This window comes from Lipotes vexillifer, unplaced genomic scaffold, assembly GCF_000442215.2.
Source record: "Lipotes vexillifer unplaced genomic scaffold, Lipotes_vexillifer_v1.1 scaffold1438, whole genome shotgun sequence".
Taxonomy (NCBI): Eukaryota; Metazoa; Chordata; class Mammalia; order Artiodactyla; family Lipotidae; genus Lipotes; species Lipotes vexillifer.
In genome coordinates this window covers 302,348-315,110 of record NW_006797921.1, presented here as the reverse complement: position 1 = coordinate 315,110, position 12,763 = coordinate 302,348, and the positions used below count along the sequence as shown (strand labels likewise).

The 12,763-nt window shown below is 36.5% G+C and overlaps 1 protein-coding gene across 1 annotated transcript in view; it reads left to right on the top strand.

Moving 5' to 3' along the window:
* Positions 1–5,319: 5,319 nt before the first annotated feature.
* Positions 5,320–12,763, top strand: part of LOC103091262 (target of Nesh-SH3-like) — a gene marked incomplete at its 5' end in the record, with an annotated part of 20,628 nt that continues 13,184 nt past the window's right edge. Inside the window, 2 exons of the mRNA XM_007469980.1 lie at positions 5,320–5,501; positions 6,051–6,106. Of these exons, the coding sequence (XP_007470042.1) occupies positions 5,320–5,501; positions 6,051–6,106 (238 nt within the window). The remainder of the gene's footprint in view (positions 5,502–6,050; positions 6,107–12,763) is intronic.

Here is a 12,763-nt window from a genome sequence, read left to right as displayed (position 1 = left end):
TGGGACGAAGTGAGAGAGTGGCATGGACATATGTACACTACCAAATGTAAAATCGATAGCTAGTGGGAAGAAGCCACCTAGCACAGGGAGATCAGCTTGGTGCTTTGTGACTACCTAGAGGGGTGGGATAGGGAGGGTGGGAGGGAGACGCAAGAGGGAAGGGATATGGGGATATATGTATACATATAGCTGATTTAATTTGCTATACAGCAGAAACTAATGTACTATTGTAAAGCAATTATTCTCCCATAAAGATGTTTAAAAGAAGAAAAAGAAATGATACTGAGTTTGCTGCTAGTCTTGTTAGTTTTGATGTTACTTTATGTGATAATTGCCACTTCAGGCACGCTATTCCATTTTAGATAGCGCTAAAATCACTAGAAACTTCTTTCTCTTGTTGAGCTTAAACAGGCCAGCAGTGAGTGATAAAAAGATTTTGGAAATGGTTTACCAGTTTGAAAATTATTCTAAGAGTCCAGAGATAGTAAGAACCCAAAATGGGCCTTGAAGTGTTACTTAGTAGTAGAGGCAAGACAAGTGCAAGAGGTATCACTCAGGGAAATATAACTGGACTTGAAAACTGATTGGGCACAGGGAGAAGGAATGTGAAGACTACAGGAATAGGAACAGATTTGGAAAAGATGAGTAGATTTTAAAGTAGTTATGAAGTTTACAGATGATTAAATCATTGGATTTGACCATGTTTTTTTACTGTACTAACAGGTCAGACACCAGACTGCAAAGAGATTTAGGCATTATGAGTGGTAAGAAAACAGAAGAAAGTAGATTAATTTTGAGAAATGTTGTGTTAAAAGGTAATGGCAGGAATAAGAAGTATTAGTTTTAGTTTTGCTTTGATATAGTGGAAAATAGTTCAACAACTTTTTGACTCAGAGAAAGGTCCTTGAAGAATCAAGAGAAAGGATGCAGAGTAGGTGGAATAAGAAAATGGAATAAAATTACCAAGACACTTATTTTTTAGAAGAAGGGAGAACCCTGGAATCGGAGAGGGGCAAGGAGAGAGTGAAGGGGGAGAGAGAGACTTTGAGAGGAAGGGAGTGAGGGCAGATTTTATATCAACAGTCACAGTCTCAGTAAGGCAAGAAGCAAGGATATTGACAACGGGGGGCGTCAGGAAGTGTCCTTTGATGTGAAGAGAGCAAAAAAAATGTGTGGCGCTAGTGGTTGACAGTCCACCTGCCGATGCAGGGGACATGGGTTCGTGCCCCGGTCCGGGAAGATCCCACATGCCGCGGAGCGGCTGGGCCCGTGAGCCATGGCCGCTGAGCCTGCGTGTCCGGAGCCTGTGCTCCGCAACGGGAGACGCCACAGCAGTGAGAGGCCCGTGTACTGCAAAAAAAAAAAAAAAAAAAAAAAAATGTGTGATGTGTGGAATAGATGTTCTAGGAAATATAGTAATTAATCACATAGAAATAAAAGAGTTGCTGAAAAAAGTATAGAAAGTCCCACAGCTGGCCAACCATGTGCATCAATCCAGGCTAGTTTGTGAAAGGACTAAATTTATTGACACTATTCAATTTCTCCACTTGGCAGAATTCAATGCCATTTACATCATAAATTTTATTTATGGGATTTCTGCCTCTAGGGTTTCTAGCCTGTGTTATGCCTCTGTATTTTATTAGAAGAGAATGTCTAATTTGTAGCTAGAATAAAATTTTAGAAACAGAAAGGATTCAAAGATTGTCTAATCCAACCCCTCTTTTTCAAAGTAGAAAGTTGATATATAAGTGGGCAAAGAGACTCTCCTGAGGGCATGCTACTGGTTTGCAGCTGGCAGATATCCAAGCCAAGCCACTATCTGCCTTCTCCATTACATTTGGAGGAGCTATGTTATTTTTTTAAGTTATAATAACGATTATTGTCAGTTTTGAGACTCTTGGGGAGATCCAAGCACAGAATATCACCAGGTGAACCAAACACTGCCCTCAACAGTTGCTTACCACTTAATTAGGATGTGAGATATCCTTGTTTCTAAAATCCAAATTGCTAGTCAGGCTTTGCAGAGGTCTGCTCTGATGGCATTCACTGGCTGTTACCTCCGTCTTTAGTAGACTTGTTGCCTCTCTATGCACTTGTATCCAAATTTAATTAACCACAGAAAAGAAGTGCAATCAACATTTGATCCTGGATGTCCTCAGACAATATTGGGAAGTCTGTGATTGTGTGAAAGCCTTAAGTAATGCTAAAAGAACTTCTGATTCCTTTTACTTCTCTTCCATTCTGGGTCATTTTACCTTGTTTTTGCATCTCCTTTTGCTGAGCCCTGCAGTAGATAGTCCAATGCAACACAGAAGGTATTAGCTTATGAGTCAGAAAACAGCCATTTGCCTGGTTCTGTCACTGATTCTCAGGCTTTGGACACTTCTTGGCCTCTCTCTTGTATAATAATTCTTGCTGTGCTCATTTCAGAATTTATTGTATGGATACACAGAAATAAATTTAAAAATCTTAAGTCCTCTGCAAATGTACCATGTAGACATTTATTGAACTCTCCTTCCATTTGCATTGATTCTATAAGAATGCTGAGGTTTGGTAAATGAACTCTTATGCAACGACATATTGCAAAATATAATTGTAGACCTAATGGCTTAAATCAGTATATTTTGGTGATCGAGTCATTGGCCATTTAGAGCAACTATAATTTTAGAATGACCCTATGAGCACCTAAGTATCCATTCTATTTGTTCCACAACATATATGGGGTACATACTCTGTGCTAGGTTGTACAGTATTATCATCATAAGGCCTATATTTTGCTTTAAAATCAAGAAAATAGACTTCACCACTTTATAGCTAAGTAGTCTTGTTTACTATCTCTTTTAAAATTTAGAACTTGCCTATATTATACAAGTATCAGTTAAGCCAATGTTGGTGAGGGTAACCTAACTGAAGCCGAGGAGAAGGCCTAGCTGCCTGTACTTTTATTTTTCCTCACCAAGTTGGTACAAAAGAGGTTAGTTAGAAAGCTTTGTGAGCAAAATAGAAAAAATTTACATGCTAGATTTTTTCCAACAAAGTCTTAGAACATGTCTATCTCATTCCTAGGAAGAGGTTATAAAATCATACTTCCTGGGAATCCTGGAATCTGGCCTCTGGTAGTTCTGTTGGCATTGCCCCACACCCCTACCAGATCATGCAAGCAGTTCAGGACTTCAGAAATGTATCCAAACTAGAGACGCGTTACTCTGGAGGCCCATCTGGTCTGATTTTAGTTTCTCTGCGCTTCCCTGAAGTCCTGTAATAGCCAGGGCAGGGGAAAAACGACAGAAATTCTGTTCAATGTACTTGTCAACAAATGTGTTTCATAAACTACTGTTGATGGTTCAACTCACGGGACACAGAGCATTCGTATTCTATAACGTTTGTTCCCAGTAGCAGTTAGTGTTCTGGCTGGAACAGCCTCCTTCACTCGTCCTGTTTTTCGTGACTTTGGAATGGGGTATGGAGCCCAGAGAGCTGCTTTTATGAGGAAGAAGCAAGCTAATGAATGATTTCGAGCATTTCAGTAGTTTGTGACTAGTAAGAAAGTAGGCTGAATGTACGAATACATCCCTTTTCTGTACTTAAGAAACTATAACCCCCTTGCTGACTTCATGGGCGTGCAACCAGTACAGTTACACAGGTTCCCCAGTTAGAAGGGCCCATGCTTGGTTTAATGCTCTGTTGTCACCGTCTTAAAAGTCTTAATCATTTTTGAATAAGGGGCTCCATGTTTTCATTTTGCTGTGAACTCCACAAATTATGTAGCCAGTCCTGGCCCTTGTTTCCAAAGATTCTGGGTGGTTTTTTTTTGAATCAAGAGCTTGTGCCTGGCACTTAGAGGGGACACAATAAACATTTTTAGCATGAGTAAATGAGGGATTTTAGGGCTTTAAATAAAAGCAGTTGACCTGAATCTTAGGGTGAGGAGTGGGGGAGAGGTACTAAATTTTTGAGAGAAAATTTAGAATGTAAAAAAAGAGTCTAAAATAGTATAACAAGCATGTATGTTTCCATTGTTAATACATGACAATTATTATTTTGTTTTATTCTATTTACTTAAAATGTTTATTTAAGAATAAAAAGCAAATAAAGTTTATCAGTTGGCCCCATCTCTAGTCTCATGTATTTCCCTACTTGCTCACTGGGAGCCAAAGCACTATCATAAATGTTGTATCCTTCCAGTATTTCTTGTCCCTTTACACTGTCAGGAATGATATACGGTAACATATTTTGTGTGAGTGTTTTAATCTTTGTGCAAATGATGTGAAACTACATGCGTCATTTTGCTATTTTCATTCAATATTTTGTTTGTAAAATTTAGCCATATTGATACACGTAGCCCTAGTTCATTCATTCTCATTGCTGTATCCAGTAGCAATGCAATTTCCTTTCCTGACCTGCTTCCCCACTTAGTGAGACTGTTTAGAGCAGAGCCAGAGGAGTTTTTCCTGCTTTTCTGGTTCTGCTACTAGTAAAAATCACTAGCTGGATGCCATGGGGCAAGTTAAGAGATCTTTCTGAAACATGGTTTTCACATTTGTAAAGTAGGATTAATGATTTCTACCACTTAAGATGTTTTGGTGACAATTAAATGAGATAATGTATATAAAACCTACCATGTGTTAAAGGTGCAAAAAAAAATAGTAGTGAGAATTATTAGTACCTTGTGATATATATGTCTGAATATTATGAAGCCCTAAGTAAATATGTAACAGTGATCTTGAATTTGCATTGTTCGATTTTTCTCATTGTACTCTCAGCTTGACTATTGGTGTTGATCCTTTTTTTAATAGTAAGGAAATTTCACCCTTGAAATAAAGTCCTGGATACATTAGAGTGCATCAGGTTGCTCTTTTGCAAAATTGAACGGTATTACCTCTAATGTGCCTTTCATGGTGTTAAACGATATTATCTCTAATGTACCTTCCATGTGCTTAAACCCATAGTTATGAAACTATAATATTAAATATTTATAAAAATATGCCTATGTTCTTCTCTATGCATAATTAGAAAAAAATGAATGTCTAGTGTTTTCCAACTTTCATTTTGGAAAGTATCAAATAATAGAATTGAGAGATCTGGAATTCTGTTAGACCATGACTGTGCTGTTACCTAGTCCCCTAACTTGCAATTAGAAATTAAAAACTTAAGCATGCACCAAGAAACTTTTTTATGTTCTCTGAAAATTAAAAAAAAATCTAAACAGAAGCCAATGTTAAATCTTCAGAGTAGGTGGGAGTCTATGATGTATTAAGAAGCTGGAAGTACATTCTGAATCTCCCTGTGGTTTTACAGCATATTTTGGTTATTCAGCAGATTTTATACAATTCGCTATAGAGAAAAGGATAAGGAAAAGAAATGGATTTTTCAACTCTGTCCGGCCACTGAAACAATTGTGGAAAATCTAAAGCCTGACACAGTTTATGAATTTGGAGTGAAAGACAATGTAGAAGGTGGAATTTGGAGTAAGATTTTTAATCACAAGACTATTGTTGGAAGTAAGTACCTACAACTATTTGAATGAGCTTTCTGTAATATTTTTTCCTAATTATCAAATTTTAAATTATTTTATTGTATAATAGGAAATGAGTTAATTCTCATTATCCATATTTATGAAAATACAAAAGTAAACAGAATTTGAGCATTGATATTTCAGAATCTTTTATAATGAGTGTGTTTTAAAAAAATGGTAAACTAATATTTGACAGTAGCAATCATTGATAACAATTTATTTGGCCATTGTCATATTTTAAATCAGTCTCTGACCTATGAACACTAACTGAGCCAAAAATCAATAACATGTTACAAATACTAAGTTAAAAAGCTGGGCCAGTGGAATTGAACGTGCAAAGACTTTATGGGGCTGGGCTTGCTTCCTATCATCCCTTGTTTCGAACATCATTGCAATCAGTGTTTGAAATGAGAGCAAATAAAATAATATGCCCAAGTTAGAGCAGGAGTTGTAGTTGTCTTCATAATGACTAGTAAGAATTGATTTAGGGAAAAGAAGAATGAAAAGAATGTCATTTTCCTCTTGTTTTTGTCAGGTAAAAACAAAGTAAATGGGAAAATCCAAAGTACCTATGACCAAGTCCACACAGTGGTATGTACCAGCTTATTTTCAAGAATGTTCTTTTAAAAATATGTTTGCATTATACTTTCATTTAAATAAGGGAGTGGTCCTATTATGAGGTACTGAAACTGGATTAACTGCCTAGCTATAGGGTTTTGGGTCAAGTACATAATGTTTTAGGAATGAGTTTCTTTCTCAGAAAATGGAGGTGGAAGCATGAGACCAGATTATCTCTAATTTGTTTAAAGCTCTAAAATTCTGATATTCTATATAGTTATCTAGTATTTCAGTATTCCAGGTATTTTGAGATTATTCTTATTATCTTCTGTCCTGTGGGTTGTTTTTTACTATAACATGTTTCAAGAGTGAATAAGTACATGCACTACTTAACCCTGTGATTGTTCAAATCTTTCCTCTATTTTCTATCATTTCCTACTTAAAAGAGCCAACCCTTTTCAAAATGATGAAGCAACTGGTTTGGTTTTGTAACATGCCCAGCTTCTATTCAGTGCAGTAAATGTTTGTTTATTTTATGTGCCCAGCATTTTCCCCGTCTAGAACTCTTTTCTCTCTCACCTTAGGAGCTCAGTCCCTTGTTCTCCTCTTTCCCAGCATTTTCCCCGTCTAGAACTCTTTTCTCTCTCACCTTAGGAGCTCAGTCCCTTGTTCTCATCTTTCCCTCCACTTTTCAAAATCTGTTCTCAGGAAGCATTATATCAGTTCCATACTACCTGTTATAAATGTAAGCCATTGTTAGAACCATCACAAAGACATTTACCATTGAAATCACATGCCTAATTATAAAGTAAAGAACATTACATCATAGAGCAGGTAGAGAAGGCACTTTGGTGAGAAGAGGGGAATTTGATGCTGGCTTTGGTCTATATATTGGGAGTATCCAGCCAGGGAAATATTCTACAGTCAAGTGAACACACAAAGACTCTATTCAGGGTTGCAAATTTGTTCTTTTCAATGTGTGCATGATGTATGTGGATAGATGTTTTTTTATGTCTATTAAATAGTCCACAGAATAGCCCAGTGGGGGAAAAATGGTAATACATACCTCAGTGGATAAAACTATGCAAGATTCTTTTCATTGACAGAAAATGGGTTTGGATAAAATAGAACTGAGAAGTACTGCTGCTAAAGGAAATGTTTCTTTGGTTTGAACTGGCAGAAAAGTGTGTATATTGGAAAATTATTGTCATGATTATTTATTGTGACTTCCCAGGAAAGTATTTTGGTATATTTAAAATTAAAATATAAGAAAGGAGACTGTAGGTAAATTCTGAGGCCTGGGTTGATTGATTCATTTATTTTCTTTCTCTCTTGCCTCCATCTCTTCTCTCTCTCTCTCTTTCTCTGTTTGGTTTTGACTATTTTCCTAATTATCTGATATTTAAAGATTTATAATGTATAAAAATGAGAAAAGAAAAATTAACAAAATTACCTATAACACTGCCAAATAAAGACCAGTAGAAAACCATTTATGGTCTACTGTTAAAACTTTAGAACATTGTATTTTTTTTCAAACATGTTTTCATTATAAAATTAAAATCATGCTGTATGTGCAATTTTATATCTCATTCTTTTCACTTAGCCAAAATATGGCCTAGCATAGTTCATGTCATTAAGTACTTTTCATATACATAGTTTCAATTGCTGTGTATTACGTAATCTAAGTACACTATCAGCTACTCAATCTATTTCCAGTTTGTAGGCATTTAAGTTGTTTCTAATAGTTTAATTATAAGTCATATTATGGTGAACATTTATAATCATAAACCTTTGTTCACATTTCTGATTGTTTCCTTAAAGTAGATGCTTAGAAGAGGAATTAACAGTTTAGAGTTTTAACTTTTTTTTAAACTTTCTAATATGTTTGGTCAACTTTCTTTCCAGAAAGTTTTTACCAATTTACAATCTTGCTGGCAATGGATCAGAGTTATCTTTCTGTAGTACCCTGATTTTCAACATTATGTATTTCTATCCCTAAAATTTTGGCTAGTATAATAGTATAAAATGGTTTTTAAATTTCTATTTCTGATTGCTGATAAAGCAGCACTTTCTTCACTTATTTATTAGCCATTTGTATTTTCCATTTAATTACCTTTAGTTTCAGTTCTTTGTTTATTGGGCATCTCATGGGTTTTTTTTTTATTGAAGAGTTTAAAGACTTTAAAGACCAAAGACTCTTTGTGATATCATCTAGAAACATTATTTGCACATTCGTTATCAATTTTGTTTATGGGAATTTGTGAAATAGGCAAGTCTTAATTTGCTTAATCAACTTATTTGTCTTTTCCATTGTCATATCTCCAATTGCCTTATATTTTAGAAAGCCCTTCCCTATCCAGAGATCAGATAAATATTTCTCTTTTTTTTGTCTTATAAGTGGTTTGATTTTGTAGTAATTAAACTCTAACCTATGTGGATTTTATTTTGCTATATTATATGTAGTAAGGTCCTATATTGATGAGGTTATATACTTTTCCCAAATAATTAGCACCAAGCCAATACTTGGCTTAGCACCAAGTATTGAATTCTGCCATTCCCTAAGGTCCCTTTGTCTTTGTCTCTCTTAAATCCAATCACAGAGAATAGAGTTGCTCTTCCATTCTCTCTTTTTTTTTTTCTTTAACATCTTTATTGGGGTATAATTGCTTTACAATGGTGTGTTAGTTTCTGCTTTATAACAGAGTGAATCAGTTATACATATACATATGCTCCCATATCTCTTCCCTCTTTGTCTCCCTCCCTCCCACCCTCCCTATCCCACCCCTCCAGGCAGCCACAGAGAACCGAGCCGGTATCCCTGTGCCATGCGGCTGCTTCCCACTGGCTATCTACCTTACGTTTGTTAGTATATATATGTCCATGTCTCTCTCTCGCCCTATCACACCTCACCCTTCCCCCTCCCCATATCCTCACATCTGTTCTCCAGTACATCTGTGTCTTTATTCCTGTTTTACCCCTAGGTTCTTCATTACATTTTTTTTTTTCTTAAATTCCATATATATGTGTCAGCATATGGTATTTGTCCTTCTCTCGCTGTTGTTGTGAGTGGTTTCCTAGGAAGCACATCTTATCTCCCATCCTCTTGGCTGTCCTGCTTTATCTTACATGTGACTCGATGTCGTTTCTTTTATTCCTTCTTCTCAGGAATCATATCTCAATAATTTGTATTTCTTTTGGCAGAATATTTCATTTAGGGTGAGTTACTCAGCAAGATTGGGAAAGATGATTGACAGTTTATTTCCAAGAAATTTAATTTATTTTCCACATCATAAATAGCCATGGCAAGAAGGTCCAGTTAGAAACTTCCTGCATCTATGACACAGAGCCAGATATTTTATCACTTCAAGCTGTGAGGCAGATTACCCCAAACTCCAGCCAGCTCTAATGAGCTGTGCTCTGAAACTCTTGGGTATTTCCAAAGGAAAAGTCGAATTAACTGAAAAGATATTTTAAGGCTTCTCTGTAAGCCTTTCTTCATTGTTACCTTCTAGAGAGCAGAAAAAATGTCTCCCAAACTGCCTTCTGTGCATTTGGGTAGCTCTGGAACATGGGAAAGTTGAAAAGGAACCAGCTGGGATAGACTTTGACCATCTTATATGATCGTTTAGAATTGATTCTGAAAGTTGATTTGATACTTTAGAGGTATATTTTAATATTTTAAGTCAATATCAACCCAATGTTTACCCATCCCTTCTCTGAGATTGATCTTAGAAGGCAGTATTTCAAGAGATATGAAATTAATTCCAGAGTTTTAAGTAAAAGATACATTGAAAAATGTTTTTATTCATATATGCATGCTTATACCTAAAACTTAAATGCAGCAGAAACTCCTTCACACCTTCTGAAAAGAGATTGGAAATGTGAAAAACAATTTGAACTTGAGGTGATCCATTTTTAACAGATAAATAATATTTAGATTAAAAATTTGAATGTTAAATACAGCCCCATCTTAAGCATCTTGTTACATTATATATTGTAATTCATGTATCTAAGCATGTGTTCTGCAGGCAAGTCCCAGTACACTTGTGCCAGAGGACACTTAGCAGGGGTCTCTTCTGATAGGTTAGTGACTTCCTTCTACTGCTTGTTAAATACTTTCAATATCATCCCTGCCTACACCTCTAGAAAAATCAGAGAAAAGATGTATGCATAAACAATAACCCTGATTCTTCCCATATAAGTTGTATCACTTGAGATCCATGTAACTGCGGAAGAAAAAACAGATGATAATTGTGCTATTTTCTTCACGTTGAGAAGCAAGAACACTCTTTTTATCAAGGTGAAACCTAGTGTTTACTATTAGGTTCTTTTAAAAAAATTTTATTGGATTATAGTTGATTTACAATGTTGTGTTAGTTTCAGGTGTACAGCAAAGTGATTCAGTTATATATATACATATATTCATTCTTTTTCAGATTCTTTTCTCATGTAGGTTATCACAGAATATTGAGTAGAGTTCCCTGTGTTATACAGTAGGTCCTTGTTGGTTATCTATCTTATATATAGTAGTGTGTGTATGTTCATCCCAAGCTCCTGATTTATTTCTCCCCATCACACTTCCCCTTTGGTAACCATAAGTTTGTTTTCAATATCTGTAAGTCTTTCTGTTTTGTAAATAAGTTCATTAGGTTTTTTTTTTTTAAAGTGTAAACTGTTTTTTGTCTTTTCGTTTGTTTTTTATTTTTGGCTGTGTTGGGTCTTCGTTTCTGTGCGAGGGCTTTCTCTAGTTGCGGCGAGCGGGGACAACTCTCCATCGCAGTGCGTGGGCCTCTCACTGTCGCATCCTCTCTTGTTGCGGAGGACAGGCTCCAGATGCACAAGCTCAGTAGTTGTGGCTCACGGGCCTAGTTGCTCTGCGGCATGTGGGATCTTCCCAGACCAGGGCTCAAACCTGTGTCCCCTGCATTGGCAGGCAGACTCTCAACCACTGTGCCACCAGGGAAGCCCCATTAGGTTTTATTATATAAAAAAATAAAGGAATGATGTCTAAAAGGACCTAACTTTAATACATTCTCTCTTTATTTTAAAAAAACTTAGTTATCTAACTAGTTCACTAACCAAACAATAAATTTTTGAAGTATGTAGCATTTATTAACAGATATTTTAAAATATAAGTTTAATTATTTAATTAATCCAAATCTCCTTAGAATAAGTGTTCCCTTAAAATATGACATCTGTTTTCACCCTTCTATTTTTTTCCATCAGAGATCCACCTACCTTTTTAAAAAGCCATTTCAGTCATTGGCAGAAAGAGAAGTGGTACCAATTTTTAAAGTGTAACAGTTAGCAGATGAGTGAATAGGGAAAAGTACGGTGTGGTCCCCACCCACACCCTAAGACTGTATGCAGTGAGTACATCAGGTGTCCTTCCATTCTTAGCAATCATCGTCCTAAGCAGAAACTTGAAAATTTTATGTCTAGACCACTGTTATCACTAAAGGTGTATGTCTGATTCCTCCCTAGCTGACTGGAAATATGGAGACTCTCACAAGAAGGATGTTAGATTCACTTTTAGTCAGATGTTAGATTGAATCAGTATATTTCATAACTTTCATCAGGACATCCAAAAAATGAATTAAAACCAGAATGTAACATGCCCAAGTTTTTCTCATGTTGTTTAGCTCTTGAGTCATTGAAATTTGATTTTGAGCAACCCTTTGCCACTCCCCAAATGGACAGTTCCTCTTTATCTCAGGGCCTAAGAATAAAGTTAAATCTACAATGGATATGCTGCCGCCACAAAAATATCAAATGGACAAACCTGTAAAGAGTAACTTGCAAAGAACAGCACCCTGATGTTACCACTACTTTTATTAAAGCTAATTTTCAAAATATAATATCGGGAGGAAGGTAGTGTAATGCAGAGTGAATCCAAAGTCTTTCATGTGGCTACTGCTGCTGTGGTTATTTCTAGATGAGTGTAGGTTTTCCCTAACCAGAACTGGAAAGCAAGCTGGACTGGCCCTCAGGGGCATTGCCTTTTACCACTTTAGCATCCTCTCCCCATTGAATCTCACCAACTGGATACTCAGCCACAGTGTCCCCAGAAAAATGGTAAAAATGATTTCCCTTAGCCAGTCACCCTGCTTAGGATATAGCACAACCTGGGTTCTTAAGGAATAGAATTTCTCAAAACTGAAAAAAATAATTAATCCTTTAAAGTGTAGGAGGGAAATATGCTCACTTCCTGACATACAATAAACATGTAAAAAACAGTTGCTGAAGGGTGGGATGAGAGCTGAGGAAGGAAGTGGTGATGGAGGTTTGCTGCAGGAATTGGGTCAGCAAGCAGCAGAGAAAAGAGAGCCAGGAAGGCAATGGCCTAAGAAAGAAAACTGGTACCAGGGTGGTGTCCGTGGGGAGCAGTAGTACTGTGCTGAGGCCACCCCAGCAAAACTGTTGCAGCATCTTGTGGGATGCGGGACTTTCACTACCTCGCTTCCCACCCTGACACCCGACACCAGCTACACTGAAACTTCTATACACGTTGATAGATGCTCATAACAGCAAGCCTGTGGCTGTAAGGAAAGGTTACTGGTAACTTTATAAACAACATCATACATGAAACAGTTCAATTGAAATTGAGTTGTAATTGGTTACATACTGTTAACTTGGAAATTATCATAATATTTTATTTCTCAGTAAGTCCAGGTTACAGATGTTTCCCTA